This window comes from Vulpes lagopus, chromosome 3 (genome assembly GCF_018345385.1).
Source record: "Vulpes lagopus strain Blue_001 chromosome 3, ASM1834538v1, whole genome shotgun sequence".
Classification (NCBI taxonomy): Eukaryota; Metazoa; Chordata; class Mammalia; order Carnivora; family Canidae; genus Vulpes; species Vulpes lagopus.
The window spans coordinates 158,342,502-158,364,333 of record NC_054826.1 but is presented as its reverse complement, the minus strand read 5'-3'; the positions used below and the strand labels follow the sequence as shown (position 1 = coordinate 158,364,333).

At 41.6% G+C, this 21,832-nt stretch overlaps 1 protein-coding gene across 2 annotated transcripts in view; it reads left to right on the top strand.

Moving 5' to 3' along the window:
* The window catches only part of AK5 (adenylate kinase 5), a 233,552-nt gene that overhangs the window by 101,108 nt on the left and 110,612 nt on the right, over window positions 1-21,832 (top strand). For both annotated transcript variants that reach the window (XM_041747046.1, XM_041747045.1), the window contains exon 7: window positions 21,675-21,765. In XM_041747046.1, coding sequence (XP_041602980.1) covers window positions 21,675-21,765 — 91 coding nt within the window. The remainder of the gene's footprint in view (window positions 1-21,674; window positions 21,766-21,832) is intronic.

The following is a 21,832-nucleotide window of genomic DNA, read 5'->3' as shown; positions in this document are numbered from 1 at the left end:
CATTGATTTCTCAGGTCCTTAATTGCCTGTTATCCTGCCATTTTAAACACGAGCAAGTTTACTGTTTCTTGATACACTCTGACATAATGGCACATTAGCAATCACATTGTTTAAAAGTTCCATTGTCATATACACAAATAAATGGGGCCTTAACTCAAGGCTTGAATTCCACTTATTCCACTCCATGACCTCATTTTTTTTCTCCCATAACTCTGCAAACAGAATATCACAAGTGTTGGGCATGTTAATTGCTTACTCAGACCAACCACAAGAGTCTCCATAGTGACATCCATACTGAATGGTGTAAGTCAAGTTGCAGATGGTTGTCGTTCGAGGGAAGGAAAAGTAAAACAGCAGTCACAGTTCTGCCCCTGTTAATGCGACATGGAGGGAGCAAATTAATCTTCGTATTCTCTTCTGAATTATCACTCCAGTCATGCACGCTCTGTCAGGAAGCTGTTCTCAGCATTCAGGTAGAGCCTCTGCTGCCAAATCTTTAGCATCTCAGTAACCCAAAATCCACGTAAAATATTCTAGATCTTATCTTTCCTTTTTCACATTAAGCATTCTTCGTGTATGGGAAATGAGGATAATTGAGAATGAAATGTGGGAGAAATACTTTTAAAATCTTGTCAGCTGCATGAAACCTGACAGTGAAGAGAACTGTTATGCACTACTGAAAACAAAGTGTGGGAAGGATGAGATCTATTTAGAAAAAAGGAGGAGAAGAATATTGATTACAACCTAGAACTTTCTCCCCTTGGCCACAAGGAGAATGTAAAGTGAAGAGGCCTTTTTGGCAGGGCAGCTCTTAGGAACTGCTATTCCAGTGGGCCAGCTGTCACAGACCACAAATTAAGGAAGCAAATACAGAATATCAGGGACTATTAAAAAAAAAAAAAAGAATATCAGGGACTGAGGGAGAACTAGAAGAGACGAGCTGGAAGCTGGATGGAAGAGGAGCTTGCTCATGGAATGAGAACTATCCCATCTAGAAAATAAGAGGCTTAGGGATAACCAAATAGCATAAATAAGGATCTATTTGGAGGCCCTGAGATATTCAAACTAGATAGTCCACAGTTGATTTTCTGATGTTCCCAGAAGGACGTTGTGGAATTACTTTGAAGTGAAACACCACTGGTGAAAGTCAAGACCAAGCATCTGCCTGAGAGAAGAAAACGTGGAGAGGGAAGTGTAGCATTCACTTCTACAACATGTAGAAAAGACCTTCGCAAATTCTGGTTCCGAATGCCAGGAAAGAAAGTGGATGAATCTTTGGCTACCACAGGAAGAGTTTCTGGGCCCCGTTGGTAGGAAAGAAGAAAGGAGAAAAGTGGTGTTGTCCGGGGGCACAGAGGTGGCCTAGCACAGCCGAATTGCTGCATTACTTAAGTACAGAAAGGTGACAGGACAAAGTCCTGAGAAGGGAGAAGACTGCAGAACAAAAGATAGACAAAGTGTATACAGTTTTAGCTCTTTAAAGAAGCTGACAGCTGATTACTAAGGAATTTGTGGAACTGGGGAGGTAAAATAATCACAAATTATTACTATTTAAACAAATTGTTATTATTACTTTGCAACCACAGTTTTCTAAAATTCTTTTTTAAAAGAGTGTGGCCCACATGGCAGGTGGACCTCAACCCTTGGTCTTTGTGAATTCAGGAGCGAGAAGAGGGCCTCAGCTGGACGAGTGAGGTCCAATTTAATCCTGTGATTCTGTGGTTTGGGGAAAGATCACAGCAATGAAGGATAATTAGCCATCCGTTAGGTCACGCAGAGTATTAAGAAGTTCCTTCTGGGGGCACCTGGGTGGCTCAGTGGTTGAGCATCTGCCTTCGGCTCAGGGCCGAAGGTCCTGATCCTGGGGTCCTGGGATCAAGCCCCATATCGGGCTCCCCATGGGGAGCCTGCTTCTCCCTCTGCCTGTGTCTCTGCCTCTCTCTGTGTCTCTCATGAACAAATAAATAAATCTTAAAAAAGAAGTTCATTCTGTTTTTGTCAGACTATCATACTCAGTTACAGTTATGCTTAGTTTCATTTAAAAGCTACATTGACGTAGCATGAGCTCTAACGGTGTGAAATGCCTATACCAAACACTCATCAGTAACTATTCATAATTGCATTATTTGTCATGGTTTATAAAACAAATATGTGAGGTTTTGCCCGAGAAGATATTTTCATTATGTGAACCCTCTATTTTGCTAGATTGCTGTCTTGGATGGGCTCATTGCCAGTATCAGAAAATGGTTGATGAAACTGTAATACTGGGCACTCAGGTGCAGGTGTAGAAACCCATTTCAGCTCCGTGTGTGAAACCAACAGCCTACTGCTATTCAGAATGACAAACCCAGACCACTTGTAATGTGTAAAGGGAAAAAAAGCAAGAAACACAGGGCCAGGGAGATGATCAAAATCACCAATCCATCCAAAAACGAAGGCTCTTATTTCAGTTTTGAAAGAACATAGAAACTAAAAATAAATCCAAAAAGGGCTTTTTAAAGTTCTTAAATAAGATTTTTGTTCTACTTACTTTACATCCATTATGTAGCATGATTTCTTAGCTTTAGAGGTGAGGAAATTCTAAAGAAACTTAGGATAATAAACTCCAGAGTGAAGTCTTAATAAGAACATTTTAAAAGTATACATTCAATCACTTTAGAAAAACAATAGACTATTTTTATTTATGTATTACGTATGTTAGAGAAATTTGTGATTAGTTATTATTATTGATGTATTTACTTGAAAGCTACGTTAAAATTTTTACCGGAACGATGCATGGGCACATTTTGTCTTGGGTTGGATTCTGTAGCAACAGAGCCTCCAAGGGCTCGTTGAAGGAGCGCTCTCAGAGGACACCTGTCATTGAGTAAGGGGAGCAGAAGAGAGCAGGGAAAGAAAGCAGAAACAAATAAATGGTTTCAAGAGCAGTCAAGCCTCAGCCTCCCCTCAGCAGCTCTGGAGGGAATTTCCTAGAGACAGCCCAGGGGAGCGGCTCTCACCAGAGCATTCCAGGAATGTCCTGTTAGCCCCCAACACGCACAACACCTGAGGATGGGTGTACCAACACGGCATGTAGGTATGTAGGTATTTTCTCCCTCAGTCCCTTCTTCGTGTAAAAACAACCTCAGGCTATTGATGTTGCAGTGTCTGTGCATAGCAGGTGTTCAGTTAATAGTTCATGGTTGAATAAACAAATGGATAAATGCTACAGAAAAGATACTGGGGAAGTAGGTCATAAGACAGCAATAATAATAATAATAATAATAATAATAACTAGCAATTATAAAACATTTGCCATGTGTCAACTCTGCATGGATTATTTTTGTCAGGCAGGAATTTTTATTACCCCTGTTTTTATACCTGCAGAAACTGAAATGGATGTGTTTTCCAGGGCCACATAGCTGGTGTGATATGAGAGCCCACGCTCTTAAACTCATTCTACCAAATGCTCAGAAATGAGAAAAGTGAAATAAATAAATAAATACTGAAAACCTCTGGGGTCATCTGTAGCTTTTTGGAGTGTTTTTTCCTCCCTTTTTAAAAAAATGGAATTAATAGCTTCATCTCTCTCCTTCTAAAAGGCCGGGAATGTTGACTTCAAGGTAATCCTAGAATAAAAATCAGAAATTCTAGAGTCCTTGGATCATGCAGAGTGGTTGAAATATCCGCAAGATTCTCAGTCTTTTTGTCTCTGCTGCATGATAGATTAACCATTGAATGTGCACATATATAATTATGCTTTTAAATTTGGTTATTTATATGTAGACCTGGCTGTAGTTCAAAATACGCTACAAATATTATTGGAAGGCATGAGATTAAAATGGATGTTAATTATTTTTCACCATTCCCCCAAGGCGCAAGTTTTCAGACTCAAAATCTCATGAATCTTTTGGGGAAAAGCCTTTAACACATTTAGGGCCTTTCTAACGAGTTGCTTCGCTCCTCGGTGTGATTATTGGTTTGCTCTGTGCCACGTATGAGATGAGGGACTTAAAGTTTAAGCCATTTCCCTCTGTAATTCGCTTGATATATTAGAGGGAAAAAAATTACAATAACACATTTTAAATGAATACTAATATTTCCATAAAACGAGGTAAGCATCTGGCTACTTGCAAATCTTTTAAAATTATGCATCTGAATTTTAAAAAGAGAGCCTACATGGGTTTCTTTTCCATGCGCGCTCATGGGATTATGCTTAACCCCCTCGCCCATCTCCCAGCTGTGTTCCTTGTGACCAAGCATATGCAGAACCAGAATCTGCACATTCATAATGGAAATCCTGCCTCCCCTGACAAGACAGCTAAGTAGGTCATGATTTTATGCCAAAAGGAAATGGCCTTTTGGTGGCCAAAGGACTGTTTTTTTTTTGTTGTTTTTTTTTTTTTTTGGTACTCCTTGGAAACCTGTTATGGTGATCTAGTATTAGCGTCATCACTGTCGTTTCTCCTGCCAGGTTCTTCACTTTGCCCACCATCTCCCAACCTGCCTTTCCAGTCAGGAAATTGTGGTGGGATTTCTTTTTAAATATTTTAAAGTTCAGGAAGGCATTTTATGATACCACAGTATGACCAGCTTTCAGGGTAAGCACAGAAATCTAGCTTACTTCTTAGGGCATGAATTTTGTAATACCTTATGCTTGTTTTTGTGGCAGAACCGTTGAGGTGATTCATTTATTTATCCATTTAGTCGCTTGCAGAGCACCTCCTCTAGGTTAGTGACAGTGCTTGGTACAAACGAGATTGCGGGAAGGTAAGGGTGAGGCAAAATTGGAGTGATTTGTTGCTGTTGTGCCTTATATTTCCTCTACCAACTTATGATGATATTTATAAGATAATTTAAACCAGGGGGATTTTTTTTAAAGCAGAAACAATGATAAGACCTACAAAGTTGTCAGATATGTAAATCACTTTGTACTTAAAAGAATTTATCCCACTTTTTTTTAAAGATTTTTATTTATTTATTTGACGGGGGCAGGGAGAGAGCAAGCAAGCACAGGCAGGGGGAGAGGAAGAGGGAGAGGGAGAGGGAGAGGGAGAGGCAGGCTCCCCACTTAGCAGAGAGCCCCATGTGGGGCTCGGTCCTAGGACCTTGGGATCATGACCTGAGCTGAAGGCAGATGCTTAACCAACTGGGCCACCCAGGCGCCCCAATTTAACCCACTTTAAATGCTTCCAGAAAATGTGATTCTATCAGACAACAATTTGCCACTCCCCTAATACAGGAACACTGGACACTTTTTTGAGATCTGTGTGCCAAGCTCTACGGTAATAATGGATTGTCTTACTTAACCTTTCGGTGATCCACAACCACGTGGCAGAGGCACAATGCTTATCACCTTTTTATGGATGAGGAAAGAGGCTTGGAGGATCAGTAACTCCTCCACAATTACACAATGAATAATGGTACCGCTAGCATGTGAATCCAGATGGTCTAGCCTGAAAGTCTCTATACCTTATCACTTCCCTTGTTCTCTGCAGTCAAAGGAAAACAATGAATTATTATTGACATTATTGAGAAACTTAATTCTCTAATCAGACAAAAAAAATGCAGATCCGGCTGTGTGTTTTCTGATTCATAACTTGTTGTCAGATAAAGGAGACTATTTTCATTAGACCTGATGGGGCAGCCATAAATCCAGACAAGGACATTTATGGGTCCTGAATATTTGAGGGTCAAATGCCCTCTCTCCTATGATGCTTTCTTTAATCCTTAATTCCACCCATGCTACACACCCTTCTTAACGCCCCTTCTCTCTCTGAGACCAATTAATTCTCCTTTCCCCTCTGATCTCCCACTGCACATTTCCGTGTAGGTTTGTGACAGCCCCTACTCTGTATGAATGTTAGGGTTCAAGTGAATGCCTCCTCACTAGACTGTGAACTTGTGAAGTGTCCTACTTACTGAACACCAAACCTCCAGTTCATGGCAATTAGGTGCACAGTAAGTGGGGGTTTTTAAATGAATGCATTATTAAAGGTTTCCACAAATTCAATAGTGTCACTTTTTCACTTACCTTTAATGGAGAGGACATTCATAGGCGCTGAAAACAGAATCCTCTCTATTCTGTTTGACACAAGGAGCCAAAGATCTTTGCATTCTATACCCACAACAAACATTAGGTACTCAATAAATATTTGTTGAGTAAATGAAAACCAACCATAAGAACTTTCCAGTGAACTTGCAAGGGGCCCTGTGGGATGTGATAAATTTTCCAGATGTCCAACAAAGTCACTTTGTCATTTTATAAAAGCTGACCTACTGCTTTTGCTTTTGTGTAATCAAAGCTGCCTCGTTCTGTGAGCCTGGAGGTTGCATTTGAAATTGCCATTAATTTTTGTTGCTGTTGTTAGGCTCAGCTCTGCACCCTGAGACTTCCTAACAGATTCTCATTGGCCTTGGTCTCCACTGACATGTCCCATGTGTACCAAGTGGAAAGTTGTCTATAAAACCTTGAAGGAGCCTGTTACACTGCAAATACTATGCACCCTTTATACCTTATGTGAGGTTACCAATCCCAAACCCCCTTAGGAGGAAATTCACCATGTCTAGGAGGTAGAGATAAAAATAAAAAGAAGCAGACTCAGCTTGAGGCAGCATGCAGGTTGATTGGCTTTTCAGATGCTGTATTTACTTTGTCTTTGAATGAAGTCAATCTTTGTAGAACAGAATCTCTCATTGCTGGTGTCTTTGGGAATCTAAGAAGGATTTCCTCTTGGGTCTCAGGCATGTTTGAAAAGAAAAGGATAGAGGAATAGTTAAATAAAAATACCCTTAACAGACAAAACAGTGATGGAGAAGGTAGAGCTGGGATGGGATGAGATAGAGCCATATTCTATAGCCGTACCCTTGACTCATTCATCTTCCTCCCCTCTAACTTCTTCATCAACTACTTCGTGAAGGACCTATCAATACCACATTCACTCAACAGAATCAACCCAGCACTACCCAGGCATCGAATTTGTGGCGTGCACAGTTGGTTGAGCGGTATGTGGCCAATAGAATTCTTTTTCTAGATGATCCACTTCAAAATTCAACTAATAAAATCTAGATATTGCTTATGACATGCAATCTTTTTTTTTCTACAGATTGCTTCTAGTCAGGAGTTAATCATCTTAGCAGAGAAATAAGAGTAACTGTCTTTTTAGTTGAGTCAGCTAAATGCACATAAGGTCTTAGCATCAGAAGCAGCTATAGGGATGTTTTATCCATTGGCATATTAATTTTCCTCCTCTGTCCGTGGACCTAAATATAAATCCCATTATTACAAATCTGATTTCCATTCTCATAATTTTCTTTTTCTCTCTTGCCTGATTTACTTTTTTTTCCCTAAAACTTGGAGCAAAACTGCTGAATTATCCAAAGGGCCCAATGGCTATTAAGTTGTTAAACAACCCTCCATTTGTTTCCCCTCTTTAGTTACTTGTTATTACCAAGACTGTCCCAGCCATCTTGCTAATAAGTTAATTATTCTGAAACAAAGACCAGTTTGAGGTTTTTTTGGGAACTTGGTACGCACAATATTATCACAAAGTAGTAGACTGGGGGTTAATGAGTAAAGGGAAAAATGAGAATGGTTGTTTAAATGGCTCTGAATTTGGAAATGACCTTAAAGCTAAAAATAGAGAGGACAAAAGAAACGAGAGTGGGATAACTAAGAACGTAGAGTTTGTTCTTCCCAGAGCCAAAATAGCTTAGTTCTTAAGGGCACAGGCATTGTGGTTAAGACTGACCTGAGATCATGCCTCAGTCCTGATCTTCACCAGTTATATGGCCATAAGTAAGTACTTGCCTTTCCCAGCCAGCTCTTTCCTTGGGAGAGTGATCCCTAAGGTGGCTCGGGGGATTAATTGAGATGTTTGCAAAGTGCTTTGCCCGTTGTGTAGCATAGAGCAAGGGCTCAATAGATGGTAAGGACTGTCCTGAACATGAGCTCAGCCATCATGTTCCTGGGTACACAGCACCCCAACACACTTACCACATGTCCATGTCCAGGGATTTCTGGTCGAGGAAACAGCTACCAGACCCCAGAACACAAGAGGGCCTCCAAATAACTTCAGGAAACAAAAAAGAAACCCTCTCAGAAGGTGCATCCCAAGATCTCAAGACCAATGTCACCCTCATTTTCTTCAAAGAAATTATGCCTTTAATCCCTTTCCACTGCTGTTCCCTGTCCTTGGAATGCCATTCCCTTCCTCTCTTCATTTTACCTAGGCTCACCTGTTCAGACCTTGACTCCTGACTCAAGCTCCTCAACCCCCACACTGCCACTTGCCCAGGGCACCCCACGTGTGCCCCCATCACAGCCCTTCCCAAACAGAACTGTCATTAATTATTTACTTATCATATTCTCAATGTAGACCTTGCTCTCCATGAGGGCAGAGACTGCCATATTTGACTGAATTTAATTATTTTCCCCAAGTCACACTTACTTCATGCTCACATCTCCAGCAAGGGGAAATATTAGCAGGATTCTTCTAAGAGCTATGTGATGATCCATGATGACTGTTGACTATTCCCCCAAAATATGTTTCTGTAAATGTTAAGTGTAATTCCAAAGAAATTTGTAAAGAGAAAGACAGTCTCTCCATACTGGTAACATAGAACATGTGTATGACCTTCAAAAGAACTTGATATAAAATTTTAACTTCTTTCCTACTTGTAAGCAATGTGTTTCACCGTAATGTCCTATGCTTATGACACAAGATGCATTTCCCTCCGCTTTTCATTTTCTAAGCTGAACCACTTTGATGCCATTTGGCCTCCTCCTGTGTCTCCCACACGATTATGAACTGATCATATTTGGCCTTGGAAGTTAAGGTCAACACTACTAGAGAGAAAATTTGGAAAAATAAAAGAACGAAGAATCTCAAGAAGAAGAAAGGAAGGAAAGAAAAATAAGTAAATATAAGAAACCACAGTGAGTCTGATCTTCCCAGGGCCCAAATTAGCTCCTAGTCACACATCTGGCGCTCAGGCATGAGCACAGTGGTTTTTTCAGGCTCCCAGGGTACCACTTAGGACTCGGCAGCAGGAGACACTTGAGCTCTGGGGAGAATGGAGCCTGTAATTAGGAAAGGTACCAAATGTCACAGGAGGCTGAAACTTGACTTCTGAGACTCCTAACCGGCTTCTTTAGTTTGGAAGCTTTCTTGGCAGAGGTTTAAATCTCTATCCCACCACCTTGTAGTTTGATAAAACCTCGGATTGCTGGAATGCTGGGAGGAGAGAGAAAGAAGAGAGAACAGGAAGGGAAAGGGTATTTTAATCATTGAATTTTCTGGATAATTCAGTTTGACGAGTATTTGCTGCCTAACTGCCGGGCTCAGAGCCTCGCAAGGCGCAGTGGAGAAAAATTAGCAGCTGCACGATAGGAGTCTGGTCTACAATGAGTGTCTCTTGTCTATTTTCCATTGTATTCATCTTTCTATAACAGGTTTTTCTCATAGGATTTTGCTCCTTATTGGTGCCTTAATAATTACAGGAAAGCTAACATGATCTATTTTTCCCTCCATGCATCTTCAGTGCCCAGCACATACCTGGCATGAAGTAGGTACTCAATAAATCTTTATTGAATTGAATTACATCATGTTTGCAGTGTAAGAGATTGGACAGGATCCCTGTTCATTCCAATATATGCTCTAAAGCTTTGCTTATGTGACAAAATCCCTTATATCAACCTATTTTCGGGGCTGTAGATCTGTATCTTAAGTTTTGAGTGAGAAACAATGTTTTGTTGTATATACAGCAAACAATATATTTGCACCAATAAGGAGCAAAATCCTATGAGAAAAACCTGTTATAGAAAGATGAATACAATGGAAAATAGACAAGACACACTCATTGTAGACCAGACTCCTATCGTGCAGCTATGTGCAGTAGACAAAGAGGACTGTGGAGCAGGAGCCGGTTTCTTTGTGAACAAACAATAGATTTGTTGTATATAGCTGTTATGTGCTTTCGTCAGCAACTCGATTTGGTTTTCCTTTTTTTTTTCTAGCTTGAGCTGTCATTGACATATAACATTGTGTAAGTTTCAAGAATATAAAGTGATGATTTGATACATGTGTATGTTGTGAAATGATTTCCACGATCAGATTAGTTAACACATCCATCATTTCACATAATTACCATCTGTGCATGTGTGTGTAGTGAGAACGCCAAAGATCTACTCTTAACAACTTTCATGTATATAATACAGTATTGTTGACTGTGATCACCATCCTGAATATAAGATCCCCAGAACTCATTCATCTTCTACCTGGGAGTCTGTATTCTTTGACTGACATCTCCCCATTGCCCCTGCCCCTCAGGCCCTGGCAACCACCATTCTCTTCTCTGTTTCTCTGAGTTCAGCTTTTTTTTTTTAGATGCCACGTGCAGCAACTTAATTTTAAAAGTGTCCCATCATAGTATGTATAGGTCAATGAGGAGGATCTTGGCATTTGTTATCTACTTATGATTTGGACATTGATCAGTCTGCTCTGGGTTCTATCTGAGCCTACAAAATTTAATAATTAGCTACTACAGTCACACACCCTTTAGCTCAAAAATTGTTCCAGACCCAGTTCCCACCACTGACTTGGATTCTTCATGCTTGGGCATCCTCTCTCATCAGCAACCTCCTGCATGACTGAAGGCTTAGCCTCTCCCCTCTTATTAAGAGTGTTACGGACTTGTCCACCATCCCCTGATAAGACAGCCAGAGCAAGGAGCTCTAGGAAAGTAGTCTGGAAAGCTGCCTGTCAGTCAGAGGCAGAGCTGAAGCCCTGGATGGGATGTGGGGAGGAGGGTTTGAGCCAGGCCAGGCCCGGGGTACTGGTCAATGGAGCCCTGGAACAGAAGCAGAGCGTCTTCTCCCAACACACCAGACCAGACATGGACCCATGTCAGAAATCTCTCCAACCCCAAAGAGGCTCTTAGAAGAAGGGTAGGCATACTCTTTAGGGAGGACTTGAGTTGGGTTGAAAAGAGACATAGAATCCATGCTAGATGAGTTAAGGCAGGGCTCTTTGCAGAAAGACATTTTAGAAGGCTGCTATAGAAGACGCAGTTGGAGTCAACAGTAGACAAAGAGGACTGTGGAGCAGTAGCCGGTGTCTCTGTGAAATTGTTAGGTGAAAGTTAAGGGTCCCCCAGGAGAGCTCTTTTAGGAGCTGGATAGGCATCTATCTGTTGCAGTCAACTTTGGCTGTCCTTGCTCCTTCCAGTGCTCCTGGCCAGCCTGCATGTCCTCCTGCCAACAGCTACAGCCACCTGGTAGGGTAGACCCATCATTCAGACAAGTAAAACCACCAAGAATGGTCTGAAAATAGGGAATAAGATCAAGAATGCTTGAGTATATTGGCTCTGGACATGGCTTGGCTTGGCTTCTGCGGATTCCTAGAGGCCTGTCCTAAGAATCCCTCTAAAGGCTTTGATTTGTTCTGCAAATGCCCAGCTAAGGTTAAGTCTGCCCATGGAGCAGAGAGCTGATCCTCACAGCCTTGGTGTGTGGTGGGGCTCATAGTTTGATGTAGACAGATGTGGATTCAGAGCCTGGCTCTACCACCTGCGTGACCTTGGACAAGTTGTTTAATCTCCCTGAGACCTAGTTTTCGAATATGGAGATAATGATACCCCTTTAGGTAACTGGGTGATGGACATTAAGGAGGGCACATGATATAATGAGCACTGGTTATTATGGAAGACTGATGAGGGGGGGCACCTGGGTGGCTCAGTGGTTGAGCATCCGCCCTCGGCTCAGGGCGTGATCCCATGGTCCTGGGATCAAGTCCCGCATCAAGCTCCCCGGTGGGAGCCTGCTTCTCCCTCTGCCTGTGTCTCTGACTCTGTGTGTCTCTCATGAATAAACAAATAAAATCTTTCAAAAAAAAAAAAAGACTGATGAATCACTGACCTCTCCCTCTGAAACTAATCATATACTGCATGTTCATTAATTGAATATAAATAAAAAATAATACCCCTTTTATAATAATATTGTAGGGACTGAATGACAAACATGTACTTAAAAAGCTCTAACAGTGAATGGCACATAGTAAGTGCTCAAAAATGGTAACTGTACCTGGGCCTTTGTAGATTGGTTCTTGAGAGCTGATGTAGATTCTAAAAATAATCCCTGAGCTTCAAGTGTAATAAGAGTAATCAAAATTCTTAGTCTCCTTTTCTAAGTCTCTATTATAGCAGGACAAGTCAGTCATTATTTCATTAAGATTTCAAGTTTGGGAAGAAACTTCTTTTTAAAACACTTCATAAATATTGCAACAGTCTTCTCTGGAATCTCTTTATTGTGTTGACTTATTCCCATCAAAATTTTCCAGATGCTGCCTATGATCTGAATATCCAGTGAATTGAAGATTCTATACAAAAAGCTGAGAAGAGTCTTTTTCTCAGATATCCACAGCTTTCCAGTGTTCTACACTCATCACTTTGCATACCAATCATGTCCGTTTTTAGATCTACCTTCTCACGTTTCCCCCCTTATTTCATTCTGTTAAGAAATATGTTCTACACATCCCGGTTCAGCAGGGCCATACCACCGAGTTCTTTCTGGTCATCAAAATGGGACTGATCTGGCTTTCTCAGACAGAATATTGTCCTACCTGCACCCCCCCCCACCCCCACACAATCCATGTAGGTACTTTCTTTCAGATTCTGTGATTAATTATGAAGCTTTAGCAACACAGCTCTGCAGAGTAATATAAACTGTCATCACTCCATCACTGATAACTACAGATTTCACTCCAGTTACCACAGGTCTTTAAATTATTATTATTTTAATGCAATATCCCATTTTTGTTGGAGAAAAACACAATCCCTGTGAGGAGGACGCCACCCAATCAATCATGTAGAAGGAAGTCTCAAAACACAATACAAGAGAAGATGTGAAGGGTCAGTTATCTGCATGTTGGGGGCTCTCCAGCAGCAAATGACAAAAACCATTGGTGAAGACCATGCTTAATTGAAATCCCTTGCAGGAAACCAAGGAGAAGTGAATAATTCGGGAAGCCAGCTTGATGCACAGAGAATGACACTTATGGGATATATAAAACTGAGATAATACTAATAACAGACCCCATTTATTTCCTCCTCAAACTTAAGCAGAGAAAGAGTAGGAGATGGATCTAAACTTAATAAAGGTGCAACCGGGAAAGAGAAATTGAGCTGGTGTTCTCCCGTTGAGTCCATTTAGAGGCATTTTGTAAACATAACATTCCTACCTAGCAGAGCGGAGAAATGAGGAAGGCCCTGTCTCCATGGAGAAGATTTGGGCAGCCCACTGCAGCCTGGAAATCAGAGCCCAAAGGAAACAAAACCAAAAACTCACGTCTGCCATCAGAAGGGCAAACCATCACTGCCACTTTCTCCTCACACGGCACTGCTTCTCCTTCCCCTGCCATAACTTCCTCTCCTAATTCGGCTAGGTTTTATACAATTTTCTTTCTTTTTTAAAAAAATATTTTATTTATTTATTTATGAGAGACACAGAGAGAAAGAGAGGCAGAGACACAGGCAGGGGGAGAAGCAAGGCTCCATGCAGGGAGCCCGATGTGGGACTCGATCCCAGGTCTCCAGGATCAGGCCCTGAGCTGACAGCGGCACTACACCACTGAGCCACCCGGGCTGCCCTTTTTTTTTTTTTAATATTTTATTTATTTATTTATGAGAGATTTTGTACAATTTTCAAAGTGGTTCCAACATTCGTTATTCAAATTAAAACATGCGTTGCGAGTGAACTGGGCAATTTGGTAAGCATTTCATTTTGAAGCCTCCAGTTGACCTTCCCAGCCCTCTTATATTAAGTGACCTTAAACAGATGATGCACACCATGTCCCGGGTAAGTCCTTTCCCTCAGATTAAGAACAGAGTTTTGTTAAGATTGCCAGACCGGGTATCAGTGGCAGGAAAGATAAAGTTGCCCATCTCATCACAGACCAGCAGAGCCAGGAGCAACCTCGGACAGCACCTGCTCTAGTGCTGCGTGACTCCGGCTGCCCCGGGGACGCTTGTGTCCGACCTGTGGGATGGAAATGAACTTTCCTTCCTAGAGCTTCCATCACCCTCTCCCTACTGCCCCTGCAGCATCGTCACTTCTGCTGTGCTTTGCATTTTGAAGTTAACAGCCCGGGTTCTTGCAGCTCAAAACCTTTTTCCTTAAAAAGGAGGAGAAAAAAAAAAAAAGGAAAAATCATCACTACCTGAGTTTCAGAATACTTGTTTAGAAACCCAAAAGCTGAGAATAACCAGGTGAAGTTACGGTTTCTCAGCTTTGGCACTACCGACATTCGGACTGGATAGTGCTGTGTTAGGAAGGGGCTGTCCTGGCCTCCCTGGCCAGCTGTGTCTCCCCTGCCTGCTGCGACAACCAAAAACATCTCCCAACATTGCCTGTTGTCGGGGTGGGGGACAGAGGGGGTGGGACAAAATTTCTTCTGGTTGAGAACCATTAATGTCTGTGCAAAATCAAGTAAGTAAAAGATTTGATGATTTAAAAGTCGGTTCTCCTCTTCCCACACCCACAACCTCTCCAACACTGACTGTTACCATTTTGCAGAAATCTTGGCCAATTAGGTTGGATTGTTCTGATGGGACCAAATCACAATGCTCTCCAAGGTCTTTATGCTGCATTGTCGGCTCAAAGAATGTAGAGGCGGGTCTCAGGCTGGTCCTGGTGTCGTACAAGTGCGGGGTTACAGAAAATGAAGCAGTCTGGGTTCAATTTTGTGATGCTAATGCAGGAGTAGATGGGCTTCGGCAGCATCTGCAAAATCCAGAGCAGAGCTGGTTATGCGGGTGTCATCTTCCTTCCTCACTCACGGTCTGTGTTCATCATCCAAACCCTTAGCAGATGGGGTCTGCCCAGCGTGTCGTACTTACTCAGCAAGTATTTGTTGAATGTTTTTGTGAGTGGTGTTTTACGTTTTGCAGTTTGCCTTCTGGCTTGGACAATCAGACAATCCTTTAAGTCTGTGCTAGAACCAAACATACCTTTGTTCAAATCAGACGATAGAGTATCTCCTAGAAAGCCTCAAAATCTCTTGTATTCCTTATTCCACAATCCCCAAGTTACAAAAAAAAAAAAAAAAAAAAAAAAGCATGTGTCTGTGTATGTGTGTGTGTCTCCAAAATACAGAAGCAATCAAAGATCTAGGAGTTATAGTCCCTCAGACCTAGGTAGTCACAGAGGGAGAAAAAAGAAGGACTGCACTTTATGCCGGGCTCTGTGCTGTGTGTTAAATATATACCATCTCCTCAGTCCTTGCAGCAATCCTGTTGTGTAGGTGCTAAGACGGGGGGAATAAGTTGCTCAAAGCCAGACAGCGACTCCACAGGGAAGCAGAAACTCAAACCAAGTTCCAGTGGCGTTTTAAGCTGAGCCCAGTTTTAAGCCTCCTGGACTCATATATGTGCCAGGCCTTGGCTGCTTATCAAACAGAGAGCCCTGTCCACCACTGCCCTGGAGGTCCAGCATTGCTGACAGCCGAGCAGCCCCTTCAGGGCTGAAGGCTGGGCTTCATCATCCCCACCACGGTGGAGGCCTCCACAGAGACAGCACCCAGGCCCAACCAGACCAGGCCTACAGCTGCTCTGGCTCCTTTCAGCACTTCTAGATTCAGATGCTGTGCTGCTCCCCATGGTGGGGGGGGATGGGGAGAGGGGGGTGAGGGGGTGCTTAGGCTTCTCCGTGTCCTCTCCAAGGGCTAGACAGCACAACCCAGAATTAGAGGGTATTTAACTCCTCCGAGGTAAAGCCTGGGCCAGTGAAAGACAGGAAGCAGCCTGGGTGGCTCAGTAGGTTAAACATCTGCCTTCAGCTCAGGTCATGACCCCAGGGCCCTGGAATCAAGCCCCAAGTCCGGCTCCACGCTCAGCAGAGAGTTGGCTTCTCCCTCTGCCTCGTCCCCTCCCCCTTCTCATGCTCCTACATTCTCGTTTGCACTCTCTCTCTCTAAGAAAGAAAGGAAAGAGGAAGGAAGGAAGGAAGGAAGGAAGGAAGGAAGGAAGGAAGGAAGGAAGGAAGGAAGGAAGGAAGGAAACTGAAAGGAACTGGAATATAAATACCTCTCCTGTCCTCCCCCATCAGACTGTTCTGAGATGTAGAGTGTCCGTTTAGTCTTTCTTTTTTTTGTTTTAAGATTTTATTTATTTATTCATGAGAGACACAGAGAGAGAGAGGCAGAGACAGGCAGAGGGAGAAGCAGGCTCCATGCAGGGAGCCTGACGTGGGTCTCGATCCCGGGTCTCCAGGGTCATGCCCTGGGCCGAAGGCAGCGCTAAACCGCTGAGCCACCCGGGCTGCCCATATTTAGCCTTTCTAGAGACCAAGCTACCAGCTGTATTTTCTTGTGAAAAAGGAATGTACTACCTTGCATTTGTTTTCCTTTATTCTCTGCCTTTTCTTTTTTCCTCACACTTACTGCCCTGGGATTACACACACACACACACACACACACACACACACACACTCCAGTAAACTGCAAACCTATGTTTTTGCCTCAGGCTCTGTTTTCTAGGGATCCCAAGCTAAAACATACACTTGTGCTCTTTTATTTATGAAATGACAGGGCTGCCACCCTAGATCCCAAAGTGCAAGAAAAAAATGAAGACAAAATCCCTCCTTAGTACATGTTACTCCTTACTGATGACAGCTAATAAATATTTTGAGAGAAAAAAAGCCCAGCCACAGCATACATGGGTGTGAGGAACAGCGCACCGAGATGACTCCGTGGCCTTCTTGGTCTCCTTGTAGCGGCCCTAAGTCTCGTCTTGCTTTTAGATGCAAAGGGCTGTGTTATAACACCCATTTGAGCAGAAGGGCTATATTGGTCTTACTGTGATGGTATCTGCAGGACACAAAGTGTCAGTCACCCTAAGTTCAAGTCCCAGCGCTGCTTACTAGCTGTTTGACTCGAGAAAGTCATGACATCGCTAAGTAGATCCTTCCTCACCTGTGAAATAGAAGAAAACTGTCTGCCTCACCTTTCTGTCCCATGGGCCGGTGACATGGTGAAAGCACTTTGAAGCACCGTTCAGATGTGCTTTAGCGCTAAGAGGAGCTAAGGAAATAACTTTCTAATTTAGGCTTCCACGATTTCCCTCACCAAGAAGGGTGAAATGTTTCAGTAGGAGAATATGAAGGAATAAATTGTGTAAATCTTCTTAAATACCTTCAAGATAATAATTAAGATTCAAAGCTAAAGAATTGAGACTTCTGACCCAGATGGAGGAGACTGGATTTTCTTCCCCTCCCATGTGAAACAAACAAAAGAAAAGAAAGAGACATATTTTTAAAGATTTTATTTATTTATTTGAAAGAGAGACAAAGAGAGTGTGAGAGAGAGATCATAAGCAGAGAGGAGGTGCAGAGGGAGAAGCAGGCTCCCCGCCCCTGAGCAGGAAGCCCAATGCTGGGCTCCATGCCAGGACCGTGGGATCATGACCTGAGCCGAAGGCAGATGCTTAACCCACTGGGCCACCCAAGTGCCCCCCAAAGAAAATATTTTAAAAAACAATTTTCCAGACACCTTCCCTCAAGCAATAAGGTGATTCCCTAAGAAACAAATGCAGCGTGCCTGGGGAGTTCCCAGGTATGGAGCAAAAAGAAGGAAGCCTCGTGGAAATTTGGGGACCCCCTGGGTTGAGCAGACACAGCTGAGAGTCTAAGAGCCCAAGGTGACTAGAGGGCAGAGGACAGAGCAGAGATGTGGGCTCCCCTCCAATAGTCAGCCCAGTGCTAAGCAATGCATGCACGTAAGCAAACTACCCAAATCTGAGAGGAAACCACCCGAAAAGATTAGCTAGTGCTATACCAGGCTTGAAATAGTGCTTTTTCTTTTCTACCAACTGGACTAGAAAACTACTTAATTCACCAGGTACTAGGTACAGTACTTTGAAGAGTCTTGCCTCCACAGTAGGGAATGATTGGCTGTATACTTAACAATGCTCTGGTCCAACTCAACAAGTCTTTTTTTTTTTTTTTCAAGTTTTTTATTTAAATTCCAGTTAGTTAACATACAGTGCAACACTAGTTTCAGGTGGAGAATTTAGTGACTCATCACTCACATACATTACTCGGTGCTCATCACAACAGGAATGCACTCCATTAAGGAGCACACCCATCCCTTATCTCCCCATCCCCCTCCACCTCCCCTCTGGTAATCATCAGTTTGTTCTCTATAGTTAACAGTCTGATTCTTTTTATCCCACCCCCCACGTGTTCACTCAGAGGAGTGAAATCAAGTGGTATTTGTCTTTCTCTTACTGACTTACTCCACTTGGCATGACACCCTCTAGTTCTAACCATGCCGTTGCAAATGCCAAGATTGCATTCTTTTTTATGGCTGAGTAATATTCCATTATATATATATATATATGCAAACCACATCTTTTTTTAAAGATCTTATTTATTTGAGAGAGAGAGAGGGAGAATATGAGCAAGGAGAGGAGCAGAGGAAGAGGGAGAAGCAGGGAGCCCCAATGCAGGGCTCAATCCTAGGACTTTGAGATCATGACCTGAGCTGAAGGCAGATGTTTAACTGACTGAGCCACCCAAGCACCCCAGCACCACATCTTTGTTATCCATTCATCAGTTGATGGACACTTGGGCTCTTTCCATAATTTGGCTATTGTTGATAATGCTGCTATAAACATTGAGGTGCATATACCCCTTCAAATCTGTATTTTTGTATCTTTCAGCTGAATAGCTAGTGGTACAATTGCTGGATCATAGGGTAGATCTATTTTTAACTTTTTTGAGGAACCTCCATACTGTTCTCCAAAGTGGCCGCACCAGTTTGCATTGCCACCAACAGTGTAATAGGATTCCTCTTTCTCCGCATCCTTGCCAACACCTATGGCCTTCTGTGTTGTTAATTTTAGTCATTTTGACTGGTGTAATATCTCACTGTAGTTTTTATTTCTATTTCCCTGATGATGAGTGATGATGAGCATCTTTGAGTAGGTCTGTTAGCCATCTGAATGTCCTTGGAAAAAATGTCTATTCATCTCTTCTGCCCAATTCTTAACTGGATTATTTGTTTTGTGGGTATTGAGTTTGATGTTCTTTATATATTTGGGGTACTAATCCTTTATCATATATGTCATTTGTAAATACCTTCTCCCATTCTGTAGGTTGCCTTTTAGTTGTATTGATTGCTTCCCTCACTGTGCAGAAGTTTTTACTTTGATGAAGTCCCAATAGTTTATTTTTGCTTTTGTTCTCCTTGCCTCCAGAGACCCATCTAGTAAGAAGTTGCTACAGTTGATGTCAAAGAGGTTACTGCCTGCGTTGCCCCCTAGGATTTTGATGGTTTCATCTCACATTTAGGTCTTTCATACATTTTGAATTTATTCTTATTAATGGTGTAAGAAAGTGGTCCAGTTTTATTCTTCTGTGTGTCACTCAACAATTTTCCCAACACCATTTGTTGAAGAGGCTTTTATCCATTAGATACTCTTTCCTACTTTGTTGAAGATTAATTACCCATATAGTTGTGGGTTCATTTCTGGATTTCCTATTCTGTTCCATTGATCTATGTGTCTGTATTTGTGCCAGTACCATTACCATCTTGATCACTATGGCTTTGTAATAGTGAACTCTGGAATCGTGATGCTTCCAACTTTGCTTTGCTTTTTTCAAGATTGCTTTGGCTATTCAGAGTCTTTTGTGGTTCCATACAAACTTTAGGATTATTCTAGCTCTGCGAAAAATGCTGATATTTTGATAGGGATTGCATTAAATGTGTTGAGTGCTTTGGATAATATAAACATTTTAATAATATTTGTTCTTCCAATCCATGAGCATGTAATGTTTTTTCACTTCTTTGTGTCATCTCTAATGATGACATTTCTTTCATCAGTATTTTACAGTTTTCAGAGTACAGATCTTTTACCTATTTGGTTAGGTTTATTCCTAGGTATCTTGTGGTTCTTTATGCAATTGTAAATGGGATTGATTCCTTGATTCTTCTTCCTTGATGTATAGAAATTGCAACAGATGTATATTGATGTATAGAAATGCAACAGATTTCTGCATGTTGATTTTGCATCCTGCAACTTTACTGAATTTGTGTATCAGTTCTAGCAATTTTTTGGTTAGCCCAACAAGTCTTAAAACCAAAATCTGAAAGGATCAAGTTGTTTCCAAGTAACTGAACTGCATTCTAGAACAAAGCACAAGAATATTTATAGGGCTACAAAAATATCTAACACCCAACACAGTCAAAATGATGATGCCTGGCATCCAATAAAAACTACCAAACATGCAAAGAAACACCAGATGTTAGAATTAGCAAAGGACATTAAAAGTTATAATTGTATTTCAGATATTCAAAACCTTAAATAGAGACATAGATTTTTTAAAGACTCAAATCAGACATCTAGAGATGAAAATTATAATGTCTGAGCTGAAAGACAGACATAAACTCAGGATGAATTTAACAGTATATGCATACAGGAGAATACTACTCAGCAATGAAAAGGGATGAATGATGGATACAACATTGATGACTCTCAGAATAACTGGGCTGGGTGAAAGAATCCAGACTAAAAAATTCAATGCTATATAAATCCTTGCATCTGAAATTCTAGAGAATGCAAAATAATCTACACTTAGAGAAATGTAGGATCAATGATTACCAGGTAGAGGGGCGGGAGAAAGGGATTCATTCTCAGGGGGCACAAGGAAACTTTTGAGGGTGATAGTTATGTTCACTATTTTGATTTTTATGATGGTTTCACGGGTATACAGATGAAGACGTCAAAACGTACCAACTTGTACACTTTAAGTATATACAATTTATTATATGTTTATTATAATTCAGCAAAGTTCTTTCTAAAAACTAAAGAGATAAGCATGTATTTTTTTTAGAAGATTTTTTTTAATTTTTATTTATTTATGATAGTCACACAGAGAGAGAGAGAGAGAGAGAAAGAGAGAGGCAGAGACATAGGCAGAGGGAGAAGCAGGCTCCATGCACCAGGAGCCCGACATGGGATTTGATCTGGGGTCTCCAGGATCGCGCCCTGGGCCAAAGGCAGGCGCCAAACCGCTGCGCCACCCAGGGATCCCAGCATGTATTTTTTAAAAACCACTGCACAACCTGGGACATACAGGACTTACAAATATAACCACATTTGTTTAATATTTAAATTTTTGGAATTTTAAAGAATGGTAAAATGTTTAAATCTATAATTTACATCAAGTCTCTAATGTCTACAGACTACATCTATCATATAGTATTTATAGTATCTAGTGAAGCAACTAAAATTTGGTTTGGGGGCTCCTTCTCTTTTTTAACAGTACATTAGAAAATCCCCTCCTATTGTTTAGAACTATGTATTTTCATGGTTCTTTTAATTAAAAACAAAACTCTAAGAGCCAGAAGGCACAAGGTAAATTTCAATTATCATTTTTTCTAAAGCTTGCTTTATAAAGTAAGAGAATTGTACCCATTTTTCTTAAGCATAAGTGATTGACTGTACACTTATTCCCCAATATCCTTCTCTGATATGTGATCTAGGCTGAAAAGCTCTCTAAGTGTCTGTTGAAGATTCAAGGGCTTTAATTCCTGTTGACCTGCTTCATTAGCAATACAATGGTGATGCATGCTCTTTATATTTGGAAATGAACTAATTTCTGTCTTCTCTTGTTCCCAACTTGTCCTGATTTCGCCCAGTTTGACGCTGACCGAGACGAAGATGAGGTGTTCTATGACATCAGCATGGCAGTTGACAGCAAGTTATTCCCAAACAAAGAAGCTGCAGCAGGTAAGTCACTTTGTCCTTCAGGCAACAGTATGGCCTGACCACCTGCCAAGTGTCTGGAGCTCGACAG